At 36.8% G+C, this 24,515-nt stretch overlaps 1 protein-coding gene across 2 annotated transcripts in view; it reads left to right on the top strand.

Moving 5' to 3' along the window:
* The window catches only part of blnk (B cell linker), a 26,804-nt gene continuing 2,289 nt past the window's right edge, over window positions 1–24,515 (top strand). The window contains exons 1-22 of one of the 2 annotated variants that reach the window (XM_042009576.1): window positions 1–238; window positions 453–515; window positions 9,206–9,252; window positions 15,350–15,415; window positions 15,889–15,935; window positions 17,521–17,561; window positions 17,673–17,787; window positions 18,026–18,129; window positions 18,229–18,301; window positions 19,249–19,274; window positions 19,358–19,386; window positions 21,072–21,128; window positions 21,242–21,269; window positions 21,348–21,399; window positions 21,610–21,670; window positions 21,859–21,886; window positions 23,157–23,187; window positions 23,271–23,346; window positions 23,499–23,527; window positions 23,636–23,691; window positions 23,771–23,854; window positions 23,950–24,105. In XM_042009576.1, coding sequence (XP_041865510.1) covers window positions 170–238; window positions 453–515; window positions 9,206–9,252; window positions 15,350–15,415; window positions 15,889–15,935; window positions 17,521–17,561; window positions 17,673–17,787; window positions 18,026–18,129; window positions 18,229–18,301; window positions 19,249–19,274; window positions 19,358–19,386; window positions 21,072–21,128; window positions 21,242–21,269; window positions 21,348–21,399; window positions 21,610–21,670; window positions 21,859–21,886; window positions 23,157–23,187; window positions 23,271–23,346; window positions 23,499–23,527; window positions 23,636–23,691; window positions 23,771–23,854; window positions 23,950–24,105 — 1,338 coding nt within the window. In that variant the 5' untranslated portion in view covers window positions 1–169. Of the gene's footprint in view, window positions 239–452; window positions 516–9,205; window positions 9,253–14,837; window positions 14,978–15,349; window positions 15,416–15,888; window positions 15,936–17,520; window positions 17,562–17,672; window positions 17,788–18,025; window positions 18,130–18,228; window positions 18,302–19,248; window positions 19,275–19,357; window positions 19,387–21,071; window positions 21,129–21,241; window positions 21,270–21,347; window positions 21,400–21,609; window positions 21,671–21,858; window positions 21,887–23,156; window positions 23,188–23,270; window positions 23,347–23,498; window positions 23,528–23,635; window positions 23,692–23,770; window positions 23,855–23,949; window positions 24,106–24,515 lie in introns of those variants that run through there. The other variant, XM_042009578.1, reaches the window with a different exon arrangement.

Here is a 24,515-nt window from a genome sequence, read left to right on the forward strand (position 1 = left end):
TTTTTAAATGGGAAGAGTGTTTTGGTTTTAATGAAAGGATCTTCCTGTGTGAGCTACTCTCTGCTGAAGCTAAGCTGGTGTGCCAGAGCTTCGGTGTATGACGGTTCATTTTATTACTGTAACTTCTAAAAGGCGCACCCTTGCTTAGAGGCTCCGTGTAGAGACAGAAATGAACCTGCCATCTAAACAGGAGTGTGAGGGGTGGGACCAGATACAAGTGGCCCTTTTAATGAGCAAGGTAAGTGTGAGAAAAGTGAGACTATATCAGACACTGTGAGAGTAGAAACTGACCAATTTTATCCTTTATGATTCTGTTATTTGTGCTTTTAGTTCTGTAGTTTCAGATTTTTAGGCATCAAATCAGACAAGTGACAAGTTTTTTTTTTTTTAAATTTACTTAATCAGAGTGTAAATATAACAGAAAGCTAAATCGATATGTTTAACATCCTCAGAATAAGATGCAGGATTGTGCTGCCACCGTGACCAAATTGAAAATTAATGGACAAAGACTTCTGGTGAGTTTCTCTCTGACACCATAAATTTTTACCCAGGAAATTATTCTGTCTGTCTTGCAGTTAAATTAACTACTAATCCTTTCAGGGTCATGTCAGGGATGCTGTCAGTTTGTTATTATAATTGCAGAAAAAAAAGATAAAATCCTGGCAGGCAATTATTATTCTAATTACAGCCTTAAATCAGCCTTTCCTAGAGCTGTTTTAGCTATTTTTTATTAAAAAAAAACAAACTGCTGGACACTGTTGATAGTTTTTGTTAGTTTTTTTTACATTATCATTCTTCTTTTATGATTACTTCTACTTTTTTCTCTGTGTATTGACAAATACCTGGTATTTCCAGAGAAAAAAAAAAGGTTACTCCTTACTGTAAAGCTGGACGCAAGTTCCCGGAGTAGAGAAACAGAAGAGAGTTTGCAGGATGTGAAACGTTAAATGTGTAAACACAGTTGCTTGCTTTACTTCCCAAAACCTAAAGCCCATTTAATATGGAAGTTGATCAGTCTTCTGCAACTTCTGCTTTAAGATTACTTTAAATGTTTTCTCTCTATCATCTACATTAAAGCGGGTCTCTGATGTTTCAGAGAAAGACATTTTGAGTGCAGCTCAAATTATCTGTGCGTGTGCAATTCCCTCTAAGTAAAAATATTTAAACCTGCTTCTGTCATGGGGATAAAAACAATTTAAGGAAGATTTTTTTAGCAGCAAATAAATGAAGTCTTTGTATTTTGGAAATCTTAATAAGAAGCCAGTAAAAGCTTGTGTACATCAGCAATCCTGTAACACTTTTCATTCATTTGCATTCTTTCAAAGCTATTCAGACAGCAGTTTTTGTTCCTCTATAAATGGGCAAAACTAAGCTGAGTCCTGTGTCTCACAAGTTTATTGCCCCAAAAAAATACTCAATAGGGGATTCAATCAGTCGAAAATGATGAATGTTTTAGAGCAGACTTTGATGTGAAGGGTACCAGCACCAATCTGGAAAATGCACACACACACAGAATGTGTACTGACTGAAAAATCCTGTGGCTGGACATTTAGTTGGTACACCACCCATACTTGTACTGAGTAGCTGTATTGTATTTTAGTTTTACCATCTTCAAGGCTGCTATACTTAGTCAGTCATAGAGTAATCTGTTCACAGTTGGAGTTGTGGGGACTTTTATGTTTTTCATTTTTAGCCATGATAACAGAATGGCTTACAGGAAATCCTAACTCAAATGTGTGGACAGCTTTGGGTTGGTTAGGTTTTTGCATTTTGGCCCTACTTATTCTTTGTGTGCTGCAATGAGCCCTGCGTTTGTGACTCTAGCAAACTGAGTAATCCTTTGAGCAGATGCAGTGCTTACATGCTGCACATTGGCCTGTTCACGACCCCCTTGGATGATTATCTGACTTTTTGTTTTGTGTAACAGACTAAGATTTGTAGCTATTAAGTGACTTGTCTCAGCTTCTTTGGTACAGATTGTCGACAACATTTTGTATGGGCAATTCCGATTCCCCAATTATTCATGCTAAGATAATCTACTGCCTTCTTCTGTGACAAATCTCACAGAACAAGGCAGTCTTCTGTGACAAATCTCCAATGGAATATCCCCACAATAACAAAATACCTGCTGTTATTCAGCAACATGGGTTTCATGCTGTGACAACACCAGCATGCATCTTTCTGTGTCCTTGTACCTCATCATTATCAGAGCAGTATTTCCTCTGAATCCATAAACATACATGTTTTGACTTCAGCTCCAAAAGACTATGTTATTCCTCTGGTTTAATGTTGAAACAAAATCACCACAAGGGGGCAGCACTACACGAACAAAAATCCATGCTGGAAAGCTTTTAACATAATTTTCTCAAGATAATAAGCCATGAAGCAAAAAGAACACATGCATGCTTTAACTTATTAGGAGCAACAATTGCTAATTAAAAAAGAAAAAGGTGCTAATCACTCATTTTCAAGCTCCCTTTGATCATCTCATGAGCTCAAGAAAGCAAAGCTTGATAACCAGTAGGGGATTATCTTGAGAAGACAAAAGATCAATTTAATAAGATAATGAGGAAAAACTAATTTATCACCTAAAAAAAAAATAGGTTTGTCATCTCAGGATAACTAATTAACAATTTGAAACCTGACCAAAGAAAAAATGGTGACAAAATTCAAATTATACAGATATAAATATATATATATATATATATATATATATATATATATATATATATATATATATATATATATATATATTTTTTTTTTTAATGGGAAGTCTTCATTTGGCCCTTTAACAAAATGTAAAAAATTAAAAAATAATTTTTGTACATTGACCGTTAACCATGTCATGTCAAAATTATTGTGGTACAAAAAATATCCATGAGGAGGCAGAAGAAGGGTCTTCAGCAAAGGTTTCACCATAAAGTGAAGCAAAAAATCTCAGAAACCATATGTAGCATTAAAGTGTTCAATTAAACGCTAACCACTTATTTTCAAACTTACTTTGAGCTTGTGTTTTCAACCTGGGCCAGCTGCATTGAGAAGCATTCAGAACAGCAACAGAAGTTGCCCTGAATGAGTGCGCTTTCTTTTTTGGTGTGTCCCGTCTTCTTCAGTAATTTCATGCTGCAGCGCTGCCTCTGGCGAGGAGAATTTCTAGGTTGTTTAAATATGCAGCGTGAACGAGTCCACAATCGTACCAAGTCTATCGGATTAACCTGATGTGAATGCATCATTTATACCCATTTATGCTCCCTTTATATAAATAAATAGGTGTGTCCATTTTAAATGTCTTGTCCTTATATTTCCACTCATCCTTTAGCATGGTTGTTAGCCAGTACATGTAGAGGGCAGGGCTGAGTTCAGAGTCTGTGCAAACATTTAATACGTCAAAGCTTCTTCTTCATCTTTGTTCCTTTTGTGGGTCACACATCAGCAACACAGCTCAAAACTGTCTCTACTGTTTCTGGAGGTACTACTCTGTTTGCTCCTTCAGAGTACATATCAGCAAGGGCTCCGAAAACAGACCAAATTTACTCAAGTAAAGGATGCAGAGGATGGACATAACGTTATGTAGTCTTAAGTCTCTGTATATGGCGTGGCCATTCAACCAAATGAGCTAAACACACGAAAATGAAGTCGATTCCTGCTGTGTTTGGAGTCAGTGGTAAACCTGGACAGTCTCTGAGTAATCATAAAAAAACTTTGATCTGATATAATTATTATTAACATTTTCTTGAAGGCACAATTCAAACTATTTTGATAAATTACTATTGAAGTAAGTATTGAAGTGATGTAAGTCTAGACACTGGAACAACTCAAATCCCATGTAGTGGAGCATACGGTATAACAATTAAAGTCAGCCCATCCCCAAAATATCTCACCTGAGTATATATAGACATCATAGGTTTTGTTTTCCTCAGTTCTAATTGTTAATAGTTAATTTTTTTTATGTTTTAAACTTTTTTTAACAGAGCACCTTTCAACTCCTTTTACAATCATTGATTAACCCCATACACACATTTCTGTTCATTAAAATAGGATGTTTAGAATTTTTTCCAATATTTTCGTTTGCCTTAAAATGACCTAAATATGTCTGTGCACTTTTAATATTCACTGATATGCAGATTGGTCTTCTATCACCTCTCGACCACTTGCCTGCAGCCCTCCCCAATCTTCCTCTGCAAATACAAAGAAGCCTGGTCTTCTGCTTCACTGGGCTCCAAATAGCTACAGTCAGCACTGCTCAAGTTTTTTTTTTTTTTAGCAGGAAGGAAACTGTCGTGATTCATTTGTAAACCAGTAGGTTTTAGAACATGGTGAGGGCTCTTTGTTGGGAAGCTTTCATTTCAACAGATCAGCAAAACAACAGTGGAGACTCTCATGGAGGGGAAATGCAACTGCATGTCTGTTCCCACAAATGTGATCTTAAGCCTAAGTCCTGATCACCAGACAGATGACAGGATAACAGGATTGATTCCTTTAGTTTAATTTAAATGGTCTTTTTTAATACTGGTTTTTGAGAGACTCACTGGTTTGCTGCAGTCCGACAGCAGAAATACTAACTCATAATGTTGATGGTTTCTTTTGAACATGATAACCTCCACCTTACAGCATTTAAAACAAGAAACACATGGGTACAGTAACAAGGGTTAAAAACTTGATTTTTACTGGAAGTCGTCTTTAGAAAGGTACTGTATATTTTATAGCTTAGCAGATGGTTATTTTTGTCTTTGTCTTTACTTCTCCTATCATAAATGTTTCTGCTCAGTGTGGCTGTGTGTCCTCTTCCATGCTTTGACAAATGGACAAAGTTTTCTTCTAGTAGTGAATTGTCACTTCCAGTATTTTGCAATACAGAAGCACATGCATTCAAACCGGATGAAAGCAAATCACTGCCCAGGATGCATGTGTGTTGTATTGAACATCTAGAGACTTATTAATTGAGACATTTTTTAGAGGAAAATTATTCAGAAACATAATGTCTTAAAACTATTTCCTCATTTGTTCAATTCAAACAAACTGAATGTCCTTATTGCTGCTTGTTGTGCTGAGATTGCAATAGAAAAGGAAGCAGAAACATGTATAAAGAGTTTTTGTGTCTACGGACAGAAAGGGGTTGTACTGTGGGTTTTGAATGTCATCCAGCATGTGCTGCGGCTGAGCAGCGCCTTTACTTTGCATATTCATGTGTTGCTTGTGCTGTAGGTGGAGCAAAAAATCAGAAAAATACCCAAATAAACAACTACAAGTAAGCAGGCAACATAGATCAGAATTGCTTACATATGACAGCATCGGGCTCTGCTGTCAGGCACAAAAGTTAGCCTTCCTCTGTCAGATTAGTGTTTGCTATGAGAGGTGAAGAGAAGAAAAAAAATATAATTCTGTATACTGCAGTAAGGCTGGGAATGACAGTCAGTCATCAGAGTGAAGATAAAGGTAATCTCTGTCTTTTTGATGCCACTTTTGCTCACACAGGTAGACAAGGTAAAAGAGATATGTAGCAGATCAAAAGAACTGTCAGGCTCCATCTATGAGATCCCGCCTGTGGTTGGTGGCTGTGTGAGGAAGTCACTTTCAGCTTCTGTGCATCACGTCAACATTTCAAACTAAGGCCAGTCAAAGAGGACAGCTTAGCCACACATCTCTGGCACACACAAATACCGTTAGAATCAAACATCTGCAGCGACATGTTGAAATGTAAATGATGTGAGCTTCACATGGAAGATTTTATAAAACTTCTGCTGGTTACTTTTGAATGGAAGAACAAAGATTTGATCAATTTAAGAAATATTAGTCATTCAGACAACTTACGCTTCACTAAATCAAAACTGAATGTTGACACGGTTTCATTGTAATGGACAAAAGCAGAAACAGGCCAAAGAAGAAAAACACTTCAAGTCAGAATTAGCTTGTCTTAGCTTAGCTAGAGAGTTTGTGCAGCTGCTGTGAAAGAACCAGGGGTAATCTTGTGGACATGTGGTTGCAAAGCTGTTCTCTCTTTTGTGAAAGGAAACTCATTTCAACTTTAACAAATCTATCAAAGACTCTGCTGGTGTTTGCCTCTCTGACAGCAAACCACACATGAACAGAAACAACACTGGCAACCATCCACGTGGCTGCCTCTGGGTGAAACTGAGATTTCACACTGAAATGACTTCTTCTTATTGTAGGTTTTATACTATAAAATATGTAAAAGCCACACTGATTTTTTTTAGCCACTGGGCTTTAGGTCAAGTGGGAATGACGCATGTATGATGAAGTCAGGCATGGGAACATGATCATTTAGCCACTATGGCTGCTTTAAACGTGATGATCACATAACATGATGTAAAATGCTTATCTGCAGGGGACAAAATGAGGAAAATAGTAGTTTAATAAAAATCTTATCTTACTAACTATGATGATGATCCCCCATGAGGTTGACTTTTTTGTTCTGTAGCATAATGTCTCATTAACTAACTGATGGATTAGCATTAAATCTGGAAATGAAATCTTTGGGTCTGAACTCACTTCTCCTTGTGCTGTTGCAGCCCATCAATCGGGGAAGGGTTGCAAGACTATTTCCAAACAATTCAGAGCTCATCATTCTACAGTGAAATTATTCACAAGCAGAAAACATTTAGGACAGTTCTCAAGAAGTTCACTGCAAGGTCAGGGTGTGCAATGCTCAGAGACACTGCAAAAAAAAAAATCAAGTTTAGAGAAACCTAAACACTGCATCTCACCCAACTGTCAAACACGGTTGTGGAAGACTGATGATATGGGTTTGTTTTGCAATCACAGAGCCTGAACACCTTGCAGTCATTGTTAATTCCTCCATGCATCAGTGTAATCTGAAATCAAATGTGAAGCCATCTGTTTGACAGCTTAGCTTGGCTGAAACTGGCTCATGCACCAGGTCAATAAACCCCAACAAAACCAGTAGAACTACATCAGAATGACTGACAAAAAAAGAAAAAAATCACGGTATTGCAATTGTCCAGTTAAAGCCTATAATTCTCTCTTGTTTGAAATGCTGTACTGACATCGCATTACCTGCTAACTAAAATTAGGAAACAAAAAGCATTGTACAGAAAACAACTGCTTCAAGTTCTTCTACAAACTTGAATCATGAGGTGTGCTGTTCAGACTCAACTCTGCATAGTTTGACATGAAAAATGATATTCTGTAATATTCAGCAAAGCATCAAGGACCCCAAGACCACTTAGATGGGCAGTGAGTGCTGAGAGAGTTGCCAACTGCGTGCACAAATCCAGAGAGCTCTTCTTAAACCTTTGAAGTTGCATTGCAAGGTTGTTTTTTCTTAAAAGGAACTGACTTGTCACCATGTAATGTTTATCCAGTGAGACAAGACTGAGAAAAGGGAAGTGGTGGAGTTTCCAGAACCTAAATCGGAAAGCAATGGCTGTGGAAGCACACAAGCTGTTAGCAAGCTTCACAGCCTCTGCAGTGTTTCTAAAACAATGTGTTTTGTGGCTGGATTGAAACCGTATTTTCAGCAAGCCTCCTTTTAAACTGCAAAATGAGTGAAAATCATATTGTTGGATTATTGAAAAAAATGCCCTCATACTGAAAACGTGATTGAATGGTTGCTAAATCAGTTTGTCACATCAGTGGCGGAATTGTGAAGTACGGTTTGCCCCCATCTGAAAGTGGTATCAACATTTGAAATGTTAAAATCCTGCACATGAGAGCTCCAGGTTTACTTCACTTCTCCAAACAAAACATCCGGTCTGTATTTGACTTTCATATGTATTTTACATCATCTCAGGAAAGAATCCATAAAAGACCATAGAAATAGTATTTCCTCCTCACCTTTTGGACTTTATGTTAACTCCAGCAGCATGTGAAGCGTGAAGATGTGACTGAATGTGGTTTTCTTGTGAGAGAGGTCTCCAGGTCTGTCATACAAAGGAGAGGCTGCAGCTTGTAGAGTTGTTGTGTCTCATCTGAACAAGCACAGACACTCCTATAAATAATTCAAAGTGAGGGGGTTGTACCTGAGTATCCACTAGGGTGGACTATTTGATATTTTATTCCATGTCAAAAGGCTAAGTCTGATTTTATACAGATGAATTTTTTCCTCCTGTAAGTCGCTGTGATGATTAAGTGTGTATCTATGAGGGCAAGGTTCAGCTCTTTGTAAGAGGTAAAGCCTTTCATATTAACTGATCTTGCTCTCTGAATTACAAATGATTAAATCACAAGATGAGCTTTAAAGGGCTTCAGCAATGCTATGGGCTTATTCCTAGAGGTAATACTGTATACTGTTACTTTTGTTGCAGGTTCTGTGAGCTACATAATAAAACTTCTCCATGTGAAACATCACATATAAATTCTAAACAGCAAAATAGTGTGAAATCAGTTGTGTGCATCTTAATGGCACGTAATCACAAATATTAGTAGGTTTGTGTTTGCACAGATTGGGCCACTCACACACACACACACACACACACAAACTCATATATATATATATATATATATATAGAGAGAGAGAGAGAGAGAGAGAGAGAGCTTGTGTGACGTCTAACCTCCAGATATTGTTGTCGTGGGTCTTCATTACATTACTGCAAATTAAAAACAGAAGAGGGAAAAGAGAGCAAGTAACGACTTGAAGCAATGAATTATGAATGAAGGGGGGGATACATAATTTAGTGGGATTTGTTGCATATTTTATGGTAATCGTCTTCTTTTCATTAAGGAATCACTGTGGCCTCACTGCATCAGATATACTAAAATATGACACAGAAAATGTTATATAATGGGCAGGTAAACTCTTTTTTGAATTTTTAATGATGTTGGTGGTGTTGCGTTTTAAGGAAGATGAGCTTCGCCTGAGGGTCAGCGTTTCATGTTCACAAAAGTAAAAGCTGGCAACGGCACAGGAAACATTTCTTTTATTCATCATTTTTAGGGATACAGTCCTTGAGGATGACTTTTTTTTTTTTAGCTGTCTTTGTATTTTTCTTTTAGCTGAATGGCTGCATTAAGCAGGTAACAAACACACCGTGTGTAACCATCTCTGACCCTGCAGTTTCCAGTGTGAGTTGAGTTTATAGAAAACACTTGTTGTGCTTCTTAAAATGCCTTCAGTGATATGCTGCCATCTACTGCTAGTTAACAATCATTGCATCTCAGTCCCATGTGCTTGTCGTGTGTCTAGCACTGTTTTACCCGAGTTCACAGCTCTGATATTGTTTTGCAGAACCTGTCTGACAACGACATCAGCAAGTTCAGTCTCATCCATCAGCCGTAAGTAACACTGTCCTTTCATTTCTTCTATCCTCCTTCAATTCTTTGCATCACTTCAATTTCCCTCTGGGATAAAAAGTACTGTTATTATTAAAAGTAAAGTATTTTAGCTGAATTGATTCCTTTTTGTTTTAGTAGTATTCACATTTGAGTTAAGATCTTCAGAAAAATAAATCAATTAAAATGTAGAACAGTTAATATATTATATTTGGTACTTATTGTTTCTAAGACTTATTGCATTAGTTTGTTTAGAGACTGTTCAAAACCCTGTTGTATACAATATGATACTTCTTCTGGCCTCTATTGGATACCTTATGGACTACAAAATTTTCACATTTTGTTATGGGGCAAAATATAGACTTAAGAGTTTTAAAAATTAAATTAAATTGAATTGAATTAAATTAAATTAAATTAAATTAAATTAAATTAAATTAAATTAAATTAAATTAAATTAAATTAAATTAAATTAAATTAAAATGCAGAAACACTACACTTTAGGTTGAGACTTGTGGACATTCATTTATGCACTGTTCTTTAAAAAGCAGTGGATTCAGTGCAGGCAACATGTCCAGCTTCTGTGGCTGCAGAACAAGCCAAAAAACATGCTTCTTAGTAGGTATGCTGTATTTTGTTTTCTCCAAACATGACTGGTATGGTCAAACATGTCCATTTTAGTCTCCTCTGTTCCAAATGGCAAAACGTGGTGCTGTGCATTATGAGTAAAGAAAATCTCTTTGTGTTGTTTCTTTATCAAAAGCCACTGTTGAAGAAGATTTGAGGTTGGTTTGGTGCAGTTTTGCAAGCCTAAGTTGTGTTGCATGTTTTTTTCAGAGAGAAAAGGTTTTCTCCTGACAGTCCTTCCAAACAAACCATACTTGATCAGCCGTTTTCTAATTGTAGTGTCATAAACTTTAACACTTAACATGCTACTGAGGCCTGTAGAGTCTGAGAAGTAATTCATGGGATTTTGCCACTTAATGTAATGCATTTATTTAGGAGGACTTTTCTGCTTCTTACCCTCTTAATTAAAACAGTGATGATGTATTCAGCGTTTCTGAATTTTGGCTTAGATTTTTTAAAACATATAATGGCATAGTATAGGATGTCATGTGTTCATCAGAAGTTGTATTCACTTCATTTTAGGACACGATAAGCACCAGATGATTTTATTTTCTTCTTTTTTTTTTACTTTTATTACCAGATACATAAAACTGTAGAAGTGGAAAACAGTGTACTTTCTGTTTCACATAGTTTAATATCAAGCAATGGATTCCAAGCATTTGTGACTGAGCAAACCTTAAACCTCTACATGTACTTGAAAACAAAAGAAAACACAGACTAAAGATCAGTGTATACCATGTGTTTCTGTGGGTGTTGGCAGCTGTGTGAGCTCGTATTCAGCTGTTTTTTTCTCATCTACACATGCAGCTTGACTTGTTTGTTTGTGCTGTTGTGTGTTGTGAGGCCTTTATGCCTGATCGCACATGCACATGCAACTGAATTTGCCTGTTTATGTCTGTGATGTGTGTTCCTGCTTATGCACCCCTCTGTGTGTGCATTTCTATGTAGAGGTATTAAGTTGCAATTGGTCAAACTGCTTCCTATATGCAATATGAATGGTTTGCGCAATAGTAGTGATCAAATAATTGATGTCATTAAAATAAAACTGAATTTTGATTAAGAGTTCAACATTTTTGCTGTAATATGAATGAATATTAAAACTTCTTTTAGTATAGAAATTTAATCCAATTCCGACAGCTCCAACTTTAAAGGTCCCATGTTATGCAAAATTCATTCTCTAAAGGTTTTCTAACAGTCATATGTGTCTTCATAGCCTGTGTATGAGGCCCAAAAATGAGAAAATTACGTCTCCTCTCTCACCTGCTTGCTACACCATCAGACTCCAAGCTGCCTGTAGGTAAGAGCTAACCGAGCTAACCCTGAGCAATGGTAGCTAACCAGCTAAAGGAGGTAGGCGGGTTAAAGCTAAGGCGCACTGTTAGCCGGCTAAAAACCGCGGTTGTGCTACACTCTCCCTTCTTTCTGCGGATATTGGTTACCTGTCAATCAAAAGGACACGCCCCAAGATTAAATAACATCCAAAAGAATGAGTTAGAAAAAAAATTCACCCCCCTCACAGTTGTCATGAAGGTAAACTTGACCTATTAATCTTAAAATGGATTTTTGTACCAGGCATGTTTCTGCTGTGAAGTTGGCCTTTTTAACATGGGAGTCTATGGGGATTTGCTCTGTTTTGGAGCTAGCCCCTAGTTGATGAGGGGTGAACTGCAATTTTTTTGCACTTCCACATAGGCTTCACATTTTACAGGCGGAGGTTGCCGCTTGGCTCAAACGGGTGAGTCTGAGATCTTTACTTTTGTGACCGCAACAAAGGGAAAAAAAACACTGCCCCGTAGGGGATACTGCCACTAGCAATGTCATGTTAAACCTTGTGAGCATGACCTAATCTCATGTATGCCTTATTGCAGAACCTTACACCAAGTATTGCAAGAAATGTAAATGTTGTGTTTTGCCAACATGAGTCATGATGTATTAATGATGTTCCTGTTTTTTTCATGAGAATTTGGGTAAAAAGAAGAAAGCAGTGATTACAGAAAATGTAGTTTCGGCTGAATTCAAACTTATTCAGATTTAACACTGATCACTGCCAGATTGCCACATCACCAGAACTCAACACAAATACTGGAGCTCCACAAGGATGTGTGTTGATTCATTTCCTATACTCTAGGAGAATAAAATAGGACAAGAAACTAAAAAACACTTAAGGACAATAGAAGCTTAGGAACAGAAAACACCGAAGTAAACATCCATAAACCATGACACATCCTTGCTCTCCTCACAGATAACCCATCTGTTATCTGTATATCACAACACCATCAGACACTTCACCTAGTGGTGTGACAGCAATCACATTCACCTCAATGTGACCAAAACAAAGGAACTGATCATCAGCCCTCCCACACCCCAGCGCCCATTTATCATTGACAACCAAACAGTAGATACCGCTGACAGTTTTAAATACCTTGGAGTATCATTGGACAATAAACTCACATTTGATTAGCAGATTAGAGACATTAAAAAACAAAGTCACCAAAGACTATCAGCCATCATCAGTAAACTTATGTGTTGCTCCACATTTTCTTCAGTCACTGAACCAAAGCATCATCCAATCCATCCTATTGTACTGCTCCACCTGTTTTTATAACATGCTCTCTGTTAGTTTAAACTGACATTATAACCAATACTGCTGCAAAAATCATTGGTCTGCTCACATCCAACCTCACTGAACCCAATAAAAAGGCCACCACATGCACAGCAACCAATGGCACAGGACTACATGGCTACCCCACCTCAGGGCATGGATATAGGACATTGCGGTGCAGGAAGGCTTGTTTTGGAAAAAGCCCAGTGCCTGCAGTCATAGCTGCCCTAAACAGGCCCTGCTGAGGATACCATGGATTATGTTGTGCTCTGTGCAGCTTTGTCTACTTGGTGATGGGAGTCCAGGGGCTTGGTCTGTGGAGAAGAATTTCCCCTTAGGGACAAAAAAGTCTGAAGTCTAAGATATTATCAGGTGCTAGTCGTGTTTGCAGTCTCTCAAATCTATCCCTTTAAATATCAACTACAGTTCTCTTTAGTATCAAAGCTGTGTTTAAATATTTTATGTTTTGTAAAATATCATCTTAAAGCTCACCACCTTCTTTACAATCTGAAATTGATCTGTCAAAGTCGACAAAGTAAACTTCCATTTTTATACCACTGTGTTTGCATATTATGTCCACACTGAGTTCGGTTTCTAGTTGCCCATGGTCCCTTTCATGTGGTTCATTTTCCTGTAGAAACCCTGAAATTCAAAACAGTCTACATGACAATTTAACTAAATAAGTGACACAGAAACATGGAATGAGAAGCAAGAAACCATTTCTGACTGTGTCTCTATTTACAGGGTCAGAAATACTGAAATCATGGAGTGTTGTGTAGTTAGTCATTATGTGGAATTTTTTGTTATCACTGGTTAGCTTTTAGATGTAGTTTGTTCATCCTAAAATTATGATTGATCATTTTTATAAAGTATATAAATAACAAGAGCAAGTCATTATGAGTAAAATAGCCACGTGTAATGGCTGTGGCGGACATCTTCTACCTGCCAGTGATCACAACACCGCTCTGTCCCTTCTCACAAATAGCTTCAGCGCTGTATTTCCAGTCCCAATCTGTTCCTGCTTCTCATAAATCTACATCTAGAGTCATCTCCTTGTGCATTATTCTCATAAACTGCTAACTTCATTCAATAATTTATGCTTTTCAGTCTAAAAGTCATCACATGTCATTTAGCATATGGTGTTACTCGTGAAGTTTCTGTGCCTTATGCTCTCTTTTCTGATGAAGCTCAAACCCATTTTCAAGTCCATTTCACATCAACATACACCTTTCTACTTCTTATTTTGATGTGATTAACTGTGGCCTAGTTCAGTGGTTCCCAACCTTTTATCCTCGGGGACCCCTTCATACATGTACTAAAATGGTGTGGATCCCCTGCTCCACCCTGTGCTGAAACCATGCTGGTTTTAGGCTTTTAAAAGTGAGATTATCACCATAAATAATGTATTCTGGTTGAGTCCTGTCCTTTGATAAAGCTAAAGTTAAATGAATAACATAGGGCCTTACTTTTTTCCTTAAAATATGGACAAACTGTGGACATTAATCACAATGGCTGTAATGTTCAAAGCCTCAGGGACCCCCTGTGCTCCTTAAGGGACCCCGTTGTGGGGTCCCGGACCCCAGGTTGGGAACCATTGCTCTAGTTGAACCATGAAATTCCACTGGAATGTCTTTTTTATTATATGGTGCCATTTGGTGTAACTACTAAACTGCTAAAATCTAAACTTTTTTTATACAGCAGCACAGGAATAACACAACATTCCCTGCTGTTTTACATAAGGCTGGATAAAACAACAACAACTATGACGTATATACGAATATTTGTAACATTTTGCTACAGAAAATGAACTGACGCTAAGGAAATTAAGACATCTAAAGTTAACCATTGCACCAAAATATTTCATAACACAGCCACTAAAGGCTTTTTTTCTTAAAGTGAATCATATACAGATTCTTCCCTAAAATACAGAGATGTCACATGTCATCATTCTAATAGGAAAGGCTTTTTATTGTTTCTGTTTCTTCATCTTCCTATATATAGAAAAGACTTTGAATGATGACAGAGGTATTTTCCATGAACAGCCATGATCAAACTGGTATCTTTCCCATGAATCTATCTGCAGATGTCACTTCTTAATAATTTTTTTCTCTTCCTGTTGGGTGTTGTGAATATTATTCTAATAATTTATTCAAGTTTAATTTGTCACCTTTTACACACTGCACATCTCGAGATGTGAAGGTCTTAAAACGACAACATCTGCTGTCTAGAAAGGGTCCAATTAAAGAAACTCGAGACATGTGATGCAAGAGTATGTGATCAAAAATGAGAAGTCTTTTTTTTTTTCGGTGAAGGCAGCTGGAACATGTGCCCTCCCCTTTTTGGTGAAAGACAAGCATAGTGTTCATTTACGATTCTACCAACAAACCGCCAACACACACCTCATGCATGAGAGGATTAAGGTGTGAAAATGCAAACTCTTGGATTAAATATGAATATTGATACATTAAGTAAACTTGCTGCTCCTGCCACAGCAAAGATCCGGTAAGAAAATGGCTTTTAATTCAGCTTTTGATTAGATTAATCCATAGATCTTGACATTTATTTACCTAATATAAAACAGAGAGCACAAGGGGCACAAAAATAGAGCTTTCTCATGTTTGTCCAGGAAAATAAGGCTTTTTTTCACGTGTGATAAAGGGGATTATATTTAGACAACATTTTCATGTAATTCTGAGTATTTCTGTGACTTTATTTGCATCAATATTTACTTTAAACTCTTTGTGCAAACTGTTATTAAAGAGCAGTTAAATAAAGTCGAGGCTTGAATAATATTTCTCGTTTGGTAGTTTCACCGTGTGGTTCAGCATGTTTCACTTTCTGAAGGCTTATTTCTGTGTGATGATGTGCTTTCAGGCAGCTACAGAAACTTGTTCAAGATATCAAGAAAAACGACGGCAGCTTACTGGATAAAATCAGAAGGTCAGTTCCTGAAATGGCATCATTTTGTACTTTCTGATTTAATGGAAAGAAGACATGCAAGTAAAAACGCACCAGTTGAAATGCATGTGTCTTAAATAGAAGACAGGTTATCTAAAAATTCTCTATGTGGTTTGTTTACACGCATCAGTGGAAAATGCCAATTCCTCTTTCACAACCGTTGGAATAAGAGAAAGACACAGACCAAAAATAACTAAAACAGATGGCTGTTCTCTCACTTTCCTTTCCTGAAATGAATCCTCTGAAAGACACTAAAGATGGATGTCGACACATGTTACAGCAGCTATTTATTCTCATCTGTCTGCCAGCTGTGGCTATGCTAATATGGCTATTTTATTGTGTCTACTATTAACCAAAGAACATTTTCACAAAACTAAAAAGTTGTTAAATAATTCCTCTTAAAAGTCTAAATCTTAATTTCTACATTAATCATTGTCAATCTTTCCATACGATAGACTGAAAAGCAAACCACGTCCAAATGTACCTGCAAGAGACTACAGAGGTAAGAGTCGCTAGCAATGTTTCCATGTATAAATAGTACAAATCAGCCTACTGAGATTGCTTTTTTTTTCTAAAACCCAAACGCCCACATGTGTCTGTACACTGAAACACTGACTGTTGGCTGTGATTCATAATCTTAACTCAAAGTCCAGCTGCAGGGTTTTTTCATGCTTTCTTTTCTCAAATAAAGTGAATGTGTGGTTCACAAGTTAAAAGTGAGGGACAAAAAAACACTTTTATAGCATTTAAGGTTTGAGCAAAGTTAACTTTAACTAACTGTAATTATGAAGTCTTATCAACTGTTTTAATAGATTAATGCTTTTGATTTACAAAGGTACGCCCACGAAAGTTCAAAAGTTTTCTAAAACTTAACAAAATACTTAATGTAGAATTTAATGGCAGGACACACATTTAAATAAATGCAGGGTTAGAGGCATGTATACCACTGTGTTACATCATTCTTCCTTTTGAATTACACTTTTTTAATCTTTTGAAAACTGAAGATACCTACTGTTGCAGGTTTTCAGAGACATCTGTGTCCAGTCGTACTGAAAATAGGATTTTTGATGCTCAACAGTCCATGTTCTCTACATCGTCAGTAGGAAACAGATCTGAACTGCAGGCAGGCCGGTCAAGCACACATACACTCAGCTTAAGCCACTCTGGCTTCGTCCTACTATAATAATCACACAGAAAAAATTAAACATCTTGATAGCTCGCCATAATTTTAATTTACTGTAGCTTGCCACACTATTCAGTCCACTTGATCTTTTTCTTCATCTTTATCTTTACAACTAGGAGTTTAAGGGGTTTTATGTTACAAAAAAAAAGTACAAACTGGTATAGTGAAATGATTAAGTACATTTTAAAAGGGCCAGAACTGAAACACACTGATCTATAAGATTTCAACATCCAGTCACTTGGATTTTTGTCCATTCTTCAAAGCAAAACTGCTCCAGCTTCTTCAGTTTGGACAGGTTCTACTGGTGTGCAGTAACCTGGAAGACATGCCACAGATTCTGAGTTGGAGTGATGTTTGAGCTTTTACCCTTCCAACATACTGTTTAGGGTAATTGTCCTGCTGGAAGGTGAATATCCTTCCCAGACTCAAAGCTCTGAAAAAAACTAAATCGGTTTTCCTCAAGAAATTACCTGCATTTAGCACCTTCCATCATCCCCTCAATTCTGACCAGTTCACAGTCCTTGCTGAAAAACATCCCCACAGCATGTTTCTGCCACCACCATGGCAGGAATTCATATGCACACACCATTTTTTGTTTCATATTTATTTATTTATTTGTTTGTGTAGTTATTTAGCTATTTGTTTATTACATTTATTACATGTTAGTTTGTTGTTAGTTTTTTTGGTTTTGCTTTGTTGTTTCTGTTTGTTTCCATTTTGCAACTTATATTTTTTTTCTCTACATTTTTTTTTACATTTTTTTTTATCCATTTAAATCACAGATTATAACACAGAAAATAGCAGATAAAAAAAGAAAGAGGTGTGAATGCTTTTGCAGGCTTTTAAAGTGAAAGATTCATTTCTGCTTTTAATATATGATATACTTATTTCTGCTGGTTTGCAGATGACAACAGGGAAGGTGATCAATTCTCTGAACCAGAATATGTAAGTAATAATAATAATAAAATAAAAAGTGACGACGAACAGACAAAATAGTAATTAAGTCAGTTGGTTTTGTCTGAGATCGTCTTTTGAAGGATTACATGTTGTTGCCAGGATAATGGCAGTGACACATATGAAGATCCACATGACGATGACAGCTATGAGCCTCCTCCAAACCAAAGAGTCTTCAAAACTCCCTCGGCGTCTCTCCCAAGGGGGGAGTACATTGGTCAGTATAGTTTTTTATAACTTCTTCATATGAGGTTCCTCTAATGATGCTGTTTAAAATTCCCACTTATTGAATCCTAGCCACACAATGGGTTTGAAAGTTTTCTACCAGTCATCAACTCTGCAGAAGCGTAATTAGTTGTTTCTATGCTGTTGACCTAAAACCACAATACACTGCCGACCTCAGAACTTTATGCAAATTTGGATGTGTTGTTTCTGTTTCTGCTTCTGCTTTCCAGACAGCTGCCGTAACCGTCCCAACCAGCCACCCAGGAAGCCCCTTCACCCAGGCAAAGCCTCCAAACAGCTTCCGCCTGAGCCCACCCACCTGGGGAGTGATGAAGTAAAACAACTTTGATTTTCTTACCTTAGTAAAAGCTCTCGTACATATTGGTAAATACCTTCTAGAGAGTGTGGGGACATTGTCTTTGTTATTTTGCAGGACAACTACATAAACCCAGATGCCACTTCTGATGATGACAACTATATAGAACCTGCAGAGAATACATCTCCCAGTAAGACACATTTAGAATATATATGTATAGAATATATAGAAAAAAAGACTTGTGATTTTTGTTTTATTTATATATATATATATATATATATATATATATATATATATATATATACATCAGCACTACAATGATAAAAAGGAAATTATTTGAAAAAAAATATTTAATATATGTTTTTCATGCCTCTTCTCATACTCCATGTTGCATGGTGGGAAAAGAGCTGGAGGGGACCGTCCTGTCTTAGATCGTCCCAGTCTTGGTGGTTACATGTTGATATTCACCACAAATACATGTTAAATATCAAATTTGAACATCTACTTTCAACACAAGAATGTAATCAAATAATACCAGTACTTGAAAAAGTTCAGTCCTCTACACGAAGTATCTGTATCAGAGGGACTGGCACTTTTATGCTAACTTTGAATCATGGTAATTTAAAATATATATTTTACCCGCTGTCACAGATAAAACAGCTAATCTTTGTAAGTCTCTGTCATTAGCTTAGTGATGGTGGCTTAAACATGCTTATATGTTCACAATGAAAATGCTATTCTAACTTTTTGCAGGTCTATTTCCTTTGTAATGGAATTTTTCACATGCTAACGCTTGCTAATCAGCACCAAACATGCTACACCTGGGGCTAAATGGAGTCTGATTAGATTTCCTGTGGACATTTGACCATACTTGCTCTTTAAAATACATGAATATTTCTTCCAGATTTCATATTAAGGATTTTGAGTTAAGGGATAAATTGCTAAATCTGTTTTGTAAGATAGCTTATTAGCTTGTGTAGCCTATAATACAAAGAAGGAGAGAATTTTGTTGAAACAAAGTTGCCTGAAAGCAGAAAACATGACATTACTGAAGACTGAAAGCAGGTCATTCTAGCATTAAAGGAAGCTCTTTCTTCCCCTGCATGCCTAATTTAAGCTTTGCTTATTTTTTTTCAGGATTTTATGAAGTCCCTGACAAAAAGGTCAGCTATTTTTATATAAATAAGACCAAATATAAATTAGACACATTAATGTGTGCAATTCAACATGTTTATTTATTTTACAGAATAACTCTTTAACTCCTTCAGCAAACAGGTCAGTTTAAAACTTTTCTGAAAGATGATTCAGATATATCTTTAAAACTTTACATAACATACACAAGTACCCTGGAATTATTTTTTACTGACATCTCATTCAAAAACTAATAATTTTCTATTTCAGTTGCTCAGCAGTTCATGGTAATCATGGTCTTATTCTGCCTTTCATGACACATTAAACATTTTCAATAGGAGACAGATGTTTGCTGTAGGCTGGCGTGTCAAGCACACATACATACGCTCTATGAAGCCACATAGGTCTAAGTTGTGCAGAATTAAGTCTGGTTGTTCATCTTTGGCACTTAAATTTGGATATTCATCTTTACTAGAAGCGGCAAAAATGTGGTTAATTTGACCACAGAACATGCATCCAGTGTCTTTTTATTCAATCTAAAGATGGTTTTGTAAACAGAAGGTCATTTCTGTGCAGCATTGATGTGACTTGTTAAAGTGTTACAATCCCATCAAGAGGAGTAGGACCCAAATGCAGGACTAACAGACAAGAAGCGACATAAAATAAAATTGACAAATGATTAACAACTGAGAGTGTTCTCAGAGAGGAAATACAAGGAACTAAACTCAAAGCTATTTAGAACAACAACGAAAAATCTGATGAAGGCATAATTGGCTGACATGAGGAAGGTATGACAAGGACCTGGCAGTGACCAATGAAACTAAGAAGCAAATAACCAGGGAGGGATGATTGATGACTGAATGCAGGTGAGTAAACGAGGATAAGAGAACAGCTGGTAACATGTCATCTCAAAGAAAGCAAATTAATGCAAGGATCAGACTAGATTAAAAATCAAAGAACTAGAACACTACTAAGATTAAGGAACAAGAAACACGGCAATACAATGTTTCACAACCTAAATTTTTTTTTTTTAAAGTCCCTAGAAGATAAAGAAACAAACAGAAGACCTTGACAGCAATGTAGTGTCAAGTTATAATACCATCTGATGGCGTGAAGACCACACACATCCAACAGCATTTTCAATCATTGACCTTTACACAAAGTGCCCTTAGACACCCTAAATCAAAGTAGATGTTAAAAACCATTTTTTTGCAATTTTGCTTTGAGAAATATCTTTTGGATGATTCTCTAGTTGAAAACTGCACAAAGTGCTGAGCTGCAACCTCTCATTGCTTGGAAAAACCAAACCTATGGTAGCTCATTTTTTATACCCAGTCATGGCACCCTTACCTGCCACCAACAGTTCTACTGATTTTAGCCTTTTTCATGTGTATTTTCTTTTTCTCTTTGTTTATATTTTCTAAACACAATGAAGTTGGCCAGTAATAAAAGTAAAAAGTGGAATCTATTAAAGGCTAAAACAAAATGCAACATCAGAAATGAAGGCTGTTAGCATGTTTTTAAAATTTTTGTGTTGCATAAGGTTTTGATTTGTACTGTACATTCATTTGACAACTTAACTTACAGGATACTTTGACAAATTGTTTGCTATAACTTTAAAAATGTAACAAATGACATAGGGTTGGGGTCACTTTTAACTAGAGCACTTAACAGTGAAATGTCAGATAACATCCAAATACTTACACAAAAATATGCTTTATGATTATCTTGCTGTACTTTTAAAATACTGAATACATTCTCTACCATTGTTTTGTATAAAATGACTTTGCTTTGGGATTAATATACATTTGCTTACATCTATCTCATAGAGTGCTTCCTGTTCCTTCTAAACAGCCTCAGTCTTTACCACCTAAACCAAGCCCCAGGTAGGACTAACAACATTTTAAAGACCTCTGAATTACGAGTTTTATTTGAAATTCCACTTTGTCAGTATTTCATATCAGTTGTTAAGCCTTTATTATGCTTTCCTGATTTTTAGGGTTAACATGAGGAGATCTCCGCTTCCTGTGAGTTTTTAAACATGTGCAAAATTTATTTTCAAATGTGGGATTTGTCATACATTTATCCATTCGCCTGTAATGCAGGTCCAGGAGCCAACAGGTGATGATGAATATGAAGTTTGTGATCCAGATGATGGTGAGTACTAGTTCAAAGAGCAAAATAACTGCATACAAAATATTAGAAGGAAAAATAAACCGGTGAATAGAAAGGCCTGTGTTTATTATTCACACATGTGTGCCATCTAGAGGCCAGCTAGGCAACACTTGACTTTCTTTTAACCGTGCTAAAAAAGAACTACCAGGCACATTTCTTACTTCACATTGCTTACTTTTTGTGCTCTTTTAGATTCCTGTGATAAACCTGCAGGTGGTCGTCCTCCTCGTTTACCTACACCTTTATCCAAAGAGTGAGAATCAATCCTGTCACTTTACTTTTATTATTATTATTATTATTATTATTATTATTATTATTCAGATTTAAAGTTTTATTTTGGGTTTCTTTTGTTTTTGTTGCTTTTGGGGGGTTTTTTTGTTTTTTTGGGGGGGGGGGTTTAAAGTTGATGTCTGAAGAACTGATCTGTCATTGTCTTCCCAGGAGATCACTAAAACCCCCAACATGCCTGGTAGGGGATTTTTTTTTTATATATATATATATATATATATATATATATATATATATATATATATATATATATATACACACAAAGCTAACAAAACTATAGCACAAAAAGGGAAATTTGGTTCTGTACTATATAGTTGGAAATCCTGAAATGTCACCTTTACAACAGGGTAAAACCTGTAATGATTGTCATTCTGTGGAATGAGCCCCCCCAAATTATGCCAAATTCCCCTGCAATATTTTCCTGTTGGTGTTGCAACTGGTTCTGAGTTGCTTGTTACATTGGGTGATTTCACTCTCCCACAGCAATTAATACACAAATAAAAAAAAAAAATACCTATGTTGGCCATAATTACGCTTTATTCATTTTACACTTTTAGGGATCACAGTAGTGTGTAGTAGATCCATGCACGGCCACAACAGCTTGGCATCTCTTCCTCATGCTGGTCGCCAGCCTAGTGGTTACAGAGTGGGGCTTGGGGCTGGCAACCCAATATTCATAGTGTAACTAGTGATAGATTAAAAGCAAAGGACTCATTTTGGTGTTTTGTGAGAAATATCTATATATACAGTATATACAATTAAAGATTCCATCCATCCATCCATCCATCCATTCAAAGCCTCAACCAGGAGTTGTTGAACATCAACAAGCATGGTTGTGTTGGTCACTCTGGCACATACTACACATACTACACACACATACTACATGCCCAAGCTGATCCCACAAGTGTTAAATTGTGGCCTGGACTCAGAAACAATTGTTCTATGCTATCCACTCCCAAATTCTGGAGATGCTGCATGGGGGAGACTGAGATTCTAGAGGGATGAGATAACCACTGGCTCCAAAATCTCATTCCAATATGTTTGGCCCCTAATTGACAGTCAGGTGCCAGTCATACATCTGTGACTAGAAGACACCTGCAGCACTTGAATGTCAAAACGACAAGAGTAAATACTGACGGAGGAATATTGCAGGGGATATTGGTTTATTTTGGGGGGGCACTACCCACAAATTTTGCTGTGTGTATTTAACAGAAGTACAATCCTTACAAGTTATACCACATTGTAAATGTGACTAATTCCAATATTCCTTTCCAACTATATTTAATGTTACACTGGTAGCTTTAAAGTGGAGAAATAATTGGCCAAATACAAATTTCCTTACTTTTTGTAGTAAGTTTATATAATTTTGCCCACTATTTTTAGCATTTAAGATTGAATAACATTACACTGATGCTGAAGTCAGTGACTACATTTGTTTCTTTCAATTGCAGAAGCCAGATTTAAAACCAAGGGAATTTGAAAGTAAGTGAATTAAGTCTATTTAAGAAACTATCAGTGCTTCTATAACCAAAGTTTTCTGCTTAAAGCTTTTTTTTTTTCCAAAGGCAGAATGCTGCCTTCATTCTCCACTGACCAGAAACCTGTAACAAAAGCTTTCACAATGGAATTCAAACGACCAAAGTAAGGCATTCAGCACACAGTTGCACACTACATTGTGTTTATACTGTGAATGTGCATTTCCTGTGCTGCTTAAAAGTTGAATATTGCTATGAATCCCTGTGTGTTGCTGTGTAATTTATGCTCTCTGCCCTGATCCTGGACTCCTACTACAGAATTCCTCTTCCACAGTTGACCTTGCCCAGTAAGTATGGATCCCTTTTGGGTTTTACAGCATATTTTTTCAAACATTTGCTTGGAAGTTTTGTGTTTTAGAATGAATTTCTGCAAGTTATTATACATGTTGTTCCAGAGCCAGCTGAAAGAGGAAGTGTCACTGCTGAAAGTGGGTCGTTAGACGAGGACAAGGTGCAATCTTACACCATAAGTTAAATAAATAGCTGTACTTTGATTGAAATGTAGCTGATATGAACTCACCTCATTTCAGGGTGCTGACCTATACAGAAAGCCCTGGTATGCGTCCAGATGTGATCGCAAAACTGCTGATGATACCTTGTTACGCTCAAATAAGGTGTGAACAAGTGTTTTTCCTCAAGCTGAGCAGCACATGCATTATTTTCCATAACGCCCACCATGGTGGGTTTGACCGGGGCTGTTCTGTTACAGGATGGAGCATTTATGGTGAGACAGAGCTCCGGCCATGATGCACTGCAGCCCTACACGTTAGTGGTGTTCTACAATGGCAGAGTGTACAACATCCCAATCCGCTTCATACCAAACGCTCAGCAGTATGCCCTGGGAAGAGAAAAGAAAGGAGAGGAGGTAAAACTGGGAACTTTTCCAACTTCATTCATTGTTTATAAATGGGATTGATGTTTGGTTTTGTCCAGTTTGTTTAGAGCCATTCCCTGTTTAAAGCATGATTCTTTCAGTTCTATGGTTTATGTAAAACGACGTAAAAACACATCACTTTGTCCTAATAAAATCTGAGTTTTAACAGAAGCCAAGACAATATGCAGAAGCAGAGTGTCAAAATTTCAGTCAGGTTGTGGTCTAGACTTTGGATCACTGCAACTCTTTGATTCATATATTTTTTTAAGCCATTCTGTTGTAGATCGGCTGCTCTGCTTGGGATCACTGTCCTGATGCATGGGCCAGTTTTAGCCAAGCTTTAGCTGTCAGACAAATGGCTTCACATTTGACTCGAGAATATTTTGGTATACAAAAGAATC

The sequence above is a fragment of the Melanotaenia boesemani genome, chromosome 16, assembly GCF_017639745.1.
Source record: "Melanotaenia boesemani isolate fMelBoe1 chromosome 16, fMelBoe1.pri, whole genome shotgun sequence".
Classification (NCBI taxonomy): domain Eukaryota; kingdom Metazoa; phylum Chordata; class Actinopteri; order Atheriniformes; family Melanotaeniidae; genus Melanotaenia; species Melanotaenia boesemani.